General features: G+C 27.4%; 1 protein-coding gene across 1 annotated transcript; it reads left to right on the top strand.

Moving 5' to 3' along the window:
- The first annotated feature begins 683 nt into the window (after positions 1 to 683).
- LOC147809630 (uncharacterized) lies at positions 684 to 4,200 on the top strand. Its single transcript, XM_087162823.1, has 2 exons — positions 684 to 1,192; positions 3,458 to 4,200. Exons 1-2 carry the CDS (start codon positions 1,154 to 1,156, stop codon positions 3,947 to 3,949), a joined length of 531 nt encoding a protein of 176 aa, XP_087018949.1. The 5' UTR covers positions 684 to 1,153; the 3' UTR covers positions 3,950 to 4,200.
- Positions 4,201 to 7,577: the final 3,377 nt, after the last annotated feature.

Raw genomic sequence — 7,577 nt, 5'->3', positions numbered from 1 at the left:
ATTTAGCAAGTTATTTAATCATAAAAAAGCGTTGAATCACTATTTAAAGGAATGACTTTTGACAAAGCATCGCAGTAGTATAGGCAGCGCTACAGCGTACAGCGGGGGGTCCCTATTCCTGACGTCATCACGGAAAGTCAAGGGGGTGATTATTTCTGCCCGCCTACAACCGGAAGTTGCTTATTTCTGCCCGCCTGAAACTTCGTCTGCAGCGTCATGGGGAGCTTATTTCTTTTTTTCTTAAGCCTAATATATTTTTAGTTTCGGTTTCTGTTTTTAATTCAGTTTCGTTTTTTTAAATATTATTTAATTTATTAGTTTTTTGAGGGTGACAACACTTATTATTTTTAATATTAGTTTTTAAGGATGGCAACACTAAGAAACTTTGTTATTTGGGGAGATATTGTTTATTACGTCTCTTATTACATAACACATAAATGATATCATACTTTTACTCTAGTGGCGCCATCTATGTGAGAATTTTAGAAATAAAATAACTTTAAATCTATTTTAATATTTAAATCTGTTTTAATATTATTTATTAAATATAATTAAGGCTGAGGATCGAACTCACGCCATCAAAAAGCCTTCGTGGGTCAGTAGTTGGATATCATAACCACTGACCCACGAATGCTTGGTTAGATACGTGTTAATAAGTTAAACTTTTGTATTCTGAACACGTGTATAAATGAAAAGGATTTGATATCGATATCATCCTATAGTTTCATCGATATATTTTTCACTTAACCTTTGACAGTTATTAAATATTTATTTCTGCACCTCTTAATGTTATTATAACTTTCTCTGGATGGCAACGGTACTGACCATACACATGTTAAGATTTGACGTGTTTTGTGTGATAACACAACTACTGGTTACAGAGCGAGTCATTCTGATAACATATAACAAGCTAGATCTTGGGCTATGAGGTATGTGTTGAATTCAATTCCTTTCACTTGCGTTGGTAAATAGTTAAGCATGTGACAGTTTAACATTTTTCTGATTGGTTGTTAGAGTTATACTTTCATGATTTGGCAACTAGAAGGATAGAGTGACTTAATTTCCCCTACCCCCCTCTTATATTAGTATTTCACTTGTTCTTCTGTTGTGTCTCGATTAAGTTTTTGAAAGTTTTTCAATTCACCAGGTTGTTATGGACGGTTATTTAAAGAGAAAACATGCTGAAACTGAAGTAAGTACTATTGATTTCTTAGTAATTTACTATGCTTTTAAATTTATTGTTAATAGAATTGTTTTATTTTAACTTCTAGCACTAATTCGTTTTTAGGCAGAACATGTGACAAAACTTAGTTAACTTTAAAAATTTTATAACTACGTTATTTTTATTATATTGATGATAAATAGTATATTGATAATGTTAAATAGTATTATTTATAAAACTACTGAGATGCGTTAATCTCTATCTTTAATTAACCAAGAGAAAGTAAATTGTTTTGTACATTTTAATTAAATATTTTTATTTTGTTAATAATAAAAATTACTCATCTTCTTGGTTACAAATTAGGAATAAATATTATTTTTTTTTCATTACGTAATCTAAATGAAGTTAATATTTGTTAAATTTACTTTCTATTTGTTAAAATTTATTAAGTATGTCTACTGTGAATATTAAAAGTATTAGAATTTAAGGTATATTAATTTTAAATCAATAAATATTAGTTTATACGATTAGGTATTTTCATCCCTATCGTTTGGATTTACGGCCATCAATGTTGTCATTTTTGAACCCAGAAGACAATGGAACTCCTAGATCTTGAGACAATACATGTCTTCGAAGTGGACTTTGCGTGTACCCATGTTATATGAGGAGGAGGAAAACTACGAAAAACTTCTACTCTTAGTCCGACGACAAATAGTGGGATCGGTTTCGTTAACCAGTATCCTGTGAATGTACAGAGATCAGAGGAAAACTTAAGGTTTTAATAAAATAAATTTTAATAATTTAAAAAATACTATATGAATTCTAATGGTGTCACCTATACTTAAAACGTTAGAAAGAGACTATATTAATAACTCTTAATTTTACTTATTTTTTAACATAAATACAGTTGATATAAATGACTATATTTATTATTTACCTATTCAATATTACCTATTATTAACTTATTCAATAAAAAATACACCCTTTAATAATTAATACAAAAAAGTTTCATAAAAACTAGAAAATTATTAAAAAAATATAAAAATTATTTTTGAAAAACTAGAAATTTTTTACAAAAATAAAATTATTTTCTGAAATATTAGAAAATCTCCCTCAGTAATAAAAATATTTTCTAAAAACTAGAGCATTTTGTTAAAAAGAATGAATAACGACATATTTATATTATCAATTATATATTAAATTTCCTTAAAATTTCAAATGAATTATTTTAAATCTAAGAAACATGATATGGGAATTTTTGTCGCTTTAAATTCATTTATATTAAAAACATATTCGTTTTATTATAATTTAATATCATAATAATGCAAATAACTTACTTTATTTTCAAATTAGGAGTTAATTTGAAACTAACTATAGCCTTTCTATTTGAAAGTATATATTTAAATGATACTGATTACAGAACTTGAACATGTTATCTATTTCTCTCACAAAATTTTACAAAGATAATGTCTGTCCGGGACGTTTGGGGCTTATCCACGTTTTATCAATTAGTCATAATAACATAGTGCTTCATACTTGTTATAGAACGTGGGAATAAAATTATTTCTTCGAAAATTGTTTAGAAACCCGTGGTATATGTTCGCAGAAGTGCTTGGGTGAAACTTTGAATAAAATGTTATTTATTTTATTAAAATATATTTTGTCTTTATAGATCATTTTCACAGGTGAAAAAGTTTATATTATCAAGAAAAATTACAACCTTTATTAATTAATACAAAATGTTTCAGAAAAATATATAGAATTTTCTGAAATATTAGAAAGTTTCCTCAATAACATAAATATTTTTCTTAAAAGATAAAAAATTTTGCTAAAAAATTTGAAATATTTTTATAAAACTAGAAATTTTTTAGCAAAAAGCCAAAATATTTTCCTAAAAGAGAAATTTTTTTGTAAAAACATAAATATTTTTCTCAAAATGTAGAAAATTTTTAACAAAAAGTAAAAATATTTTCTTAAAAGAGAAAGTTTTTTTATAAAAGCAGAAATATTTTTCTTTAAAGATAGAAAATTTTGTTAAAAAGTTTGAAATATTTTTATAAAACTAGCAAATTTTTAGCAAAAAGTAAAAATATTTTCTTAAAAGTGAAAGTTTCATATTCGTTTTTGCAAAAAGGTTTACTTTAGACAGAACTCAGGAGGTGAAGACTTTTACTTTGCAAATAAATTCTTAATCGTAGTCATCGAAAGGAGTTATGAACATTATCATAACAATTATAACTGTGTGTTGTTAATTATTTTTCTTGGTGACTCAAATTTTTTTTTCTTTTATTGTAGGAAGGAAACAGAAAAGGATTCTCAGCTTTAGTCATTGATTTTGAAGGTTTTCAACTTTCATCAGGGACATACATTGTCAAAGAACTTGCTTTTCATGCCGTAAAAGGTAATCCCATTACCGGAGTGTGTACATTCCAACCACCGTTCCCGTTTGAAGAACTTCCAACACAACAGAAAATGCAATATTCTTGGATAGTCCGAAATATTCATCAAATAGATTGGAACCAAGGAGAATTACCCTACATTAAATTTCATACTATGTTGACTTTTTTGTGTGATATGTATTCACATATCTATGTGAAAGGACTCGAGAAACGGAAATTTTTAGAAATTCTAACCGGCAGAGTGTTTTACAGTTTGGAAGATTTTGGCTGTCCTAAAGTAGATGAACTGATACCAACTTTTTCATCGTGCACTATACATTCACCAGATTTTAAACATTGTGCACTCGTTAAGGCGAAAGCATTTGGACGATTTCTACAAGACCTATAAATAGGATAAGCACTCGGAATTCAACATAAAGCTGTTCCTGGAAATAATATAGTAAATCTTATAAATGACTTTTTTTGCGAAATAGAAAATCAACTCCAGTGGGGAGAAATGTATTTCGAAAAACATTAAACGATGTTCAATTACCAGCAAATTTAGATATAAATAAAAAAATTGTATAGTAAAAACAAATTTTTTAAGAAAGCTGTGATGTATGCTCGCAGAAGTGGTGAGGTGAAACTTTGAATAAAAATGTTATTTATTTTATTAAAATATATTTTGCCTTTATTGAGCATTTTCACAGGTGAAAAGTTTATATTATCAAGAAAAATTTCACCCTTTAATAAATAATACAAAAAGTTTCAGAAAAATATCTAGAACTTTTGGAAAAACTAGGAAATTATTACAAAAACATAAATATTTTCTTAAAAGAAAGGAAAATTTTGTTAAAAAATTTGAAATATTTTTATAAAACTACCAAATTTTTAACAAAAGTAAAAATATTTTCTTAAAAGAGAAATTGTTTTTATAAAAACATAATTATTTTCCTAAAAGATAGAAACTTTTTAACAAAAAGTTAAAATATTTTCTTAAAAGAGAAAATTTTTTGCAAGAACATAAATATTTTTCTTAAAAGATAGAAAATTTTGTTAAAAAGTTTGAAATATTTTTATAAAACTAGCAAATTTTTAACAAAAAGTTAAAATATTTTCTTAAAAGCGAAAATTTTTTGTAAAAACATAAATATTTTCTGAAAAAATAGAAAATTTTGTTAAAAAGAAATAAAAATGTTACATTATTTCCTAGTTCGTTATGATTTTAGGATGATTACTTTAAGTTAGATCAATAAATATTTTCTATAAAATCATTTTATCATTAATTTTTAAATCACGAAGGCAGGAGAATCCGTTGGTTCTATGAAGCATTCAGAGTGCGGGACAAGGACCCATATTTAAATACTACTTGCTAAAAAGTTCATCCTCCATCCAGACTCCCATCTCCATGAATTCGTCGAAAAATCTTTCCAAAAAGCTTGAGATATGTGGGACTGACGATCACAACTTCATGGTTTCCTAACTCTCGTTGTCTCTTTCTTAAACACTTCCAATGCATTTTCACAACTCTTTTTCATCTTTGACAACATTGATATTTTAATTACAATAAAAAGAGGGGGGTAGGGGAAATTAAGTCACTCTATCCTTCTAGTTGCCAAATCATGAAAGTATAACTCTAACAACCAATCAGAAAAATGTTAAACTGTCACATGCTTAACTATTTACCAACGCAAGTGAAAGGAATTGAATTCAACACATACCTCATAGCCCAAGATCTAGCTTGTTATATGTTATCAGAATGACTCGCTCTGTAACCAGTAGTTGTGTTATCACACAAAACACGTCAAATCTTAACATGTGTATGGTCAGTACCGTTGCCATCCAGAGAAAGTTATAATAACATTAAGAGGTGCAGAAATAAATATTTAATAACTGTCAAAGGTTAAGTGAAAAATATATCGATGAAACTATAGGATGATATCGATATCAAATCCTTTTCATTTATACACGTGTTCAGAATACAAAAGTTTAACTTATTAACACGTATCTAACCAAGCATTCGTGGGTCAGTGGTTATGATATCCAACTACTGACCCACGAAGGCTTTTTGATGGCGTGAGTTCGATCCTCAGCCTTAATTATATTTAATAAATAATATTAAAACAGATTTAAATATTAAAATAGATTTAAAGTTATTTTATTTCTAAAATTCTCACATAGATGGCGCCACTAGAGTAAAAGTATGATATCATTTATGTGTTATGTAATAAGAGACGTAATAAACAATATCTCCCCAAATAACAAAGTTTCTTAGTGTTGCCATCCTTAAAAACTAATATTAAAAATAATAAGTGTTGTCACCCTCAAAAAACTAATAAATTAAATAATATTTAAAAAAACGAAACTAAATTAAAAACAGAAACCGAAACTAAAAATATATTAGGCTTAAGAAAAAAAGAAATAAGCTCCCCATGACGCTGCAGACGAAGTTTCAGGCTGGCAGAAATAAGCAACTTCCGGTTGTAGGCGGGCAGTAATAATCACCCCCTTGACTTTCCGTGATGACGTCAGGAATAGGGACCCCCCGCTGTACGCTGTAGCGCTGCCTATACTACTCATCGCCCTGTAAAATTGAGGATTTAAACCTAAAAGCGATTGAAATGATAGTCTCTTAACTTCTCTCTACTTCTTCAAGCGATCTACCAAGTATGATGTTTTGTAGCTCTGCTTTCCTCAATAGTGATAAATCAGAGTTCAAAAGTGATATATTTTTTTCTCGTGATCTCCGATGAGTACAATCTTTTGTCTTCATATTCAACGAGCATGCTGAAAATATACATTTGGGGTGGTCCTTAGGAAACACCATTATAAATTTTACTCTCTGTAAATTAACCGTTTTGCGGCTTAAACAGATAATTATGATACAAACTTTATAGAATGTTAATATAAAGCAATTATTATCATTTCAAGTAATATTTATTTGTTGTATTCGTGTATAAGACGCATTTTTAGCAAATATATTTTGTTTATTATTCTAGTCAGTTTATGTAATAAAAAAAAAACTTTAACATTACTTACTAATGATCATAAAAGTTTGAAAGAAAACGCAAAACAAAGGTTTTGGGTGCATAACTAAAAACATTATTATTCAAATTTATTGAAAGAAAACAAATTAACAAAGAGTAGTTTGCGAAAAAGGTTTTATTTGTGGTCGGTTGTTGGAGACAATGGCAGCAAACAAACATAAATTCATGTATTTAACATTCAGAATATTTAACATTCGTGCTCTAGATTTAAAAATCTTCCTTCTTTCCAAAATATTTTTTTGCCTTAGCATGCACAGTTAAACGACTGAAAGTTGCACTTTTTTGTTTTCTGAGGTTCATTAGAGACTATATTCGATAGAAACATGTTGCGTTATATTTATATAAAACAGCTTGATTTTTAGACAAACAAAAAGATTAAAATAATCCATTTTTCTTGAAAATTTTAATAAAAGCATAACCACAGTATATATATGTATAACATTATCTAAAAAATCAATAAAAATAAACATTAATGTATGCTCTAAGGATTATTTATAAAATTCGTGCTGTTAATGGTAAAAAAGAAAATCTTAATTGAAGAAAATAACAGAATTTTTATTTGCCTGTGAATCAAATTGAAATTAAAGTAATATTTTAATTCCTAATACCGAAGAATCTTTATTCTTTTAAAAATTTTAAAGATTGAGAAAAAAGTATAGGTTATAATGTTAAAGTTTTTCATCTCTAATTGGATAAGATTGGATAAATTATAACAACAATTATTAACTTAAAATTATGCTTTAGTTTTACTTTCGTTGATATGCTTATTTACTAATAAGGGAGAATCAGGTGAATATTTGATTTTTTCACCAGAAATTTCACTTCGATAGAAAACTTCATCAATTTGCAACTGCATTATTTCTTCAGGTTTTTAAGGACTTTTTATATAAATTGTGTTTACAATAATTGCTGTAAGTATTATTTACTAGAAATTCCTTCAGGTTTTAAAGACTTATTTATATTCAGAATTGTCTTTTTAAGAATTACTGA

The sequence above is a fragment of the Parasteatoda tepidariorum genome, chromosome 5, assembly GCF_982258835.1.
Source record: "Parasteatoda tepidariorum strain Cologne lab strain chromosome 5, Ptep-v5.0, whole genome shotgun sequence".
Lineage (NCBI taxonomy): Eukaryota > Metazoa > Arthropoda > Arachnida > Araneae > Theridiidae > Parasteatoda > Parasteatoda tepidariorum.
This window is presented reverse-complemented; position numbering and strand designations above follow the sequence as displayed.

Excerpts from the sequence above, each read along its gene's own strand:
- LOC147809630 (XM_087162823.1), top strand. The coding sequence starts at position 1,154 with ATGGACGGTTATTTAAAGAGAAAACATGCTGAAACTGAA. Across the intron at positions 1,193-3,457 it reads GAAAACATGCTGAAACTGAA|GAAGGAAACAGAAAAGGATT; the intron begins GTAAGTACTATT and ends CTTTTATTGTAG.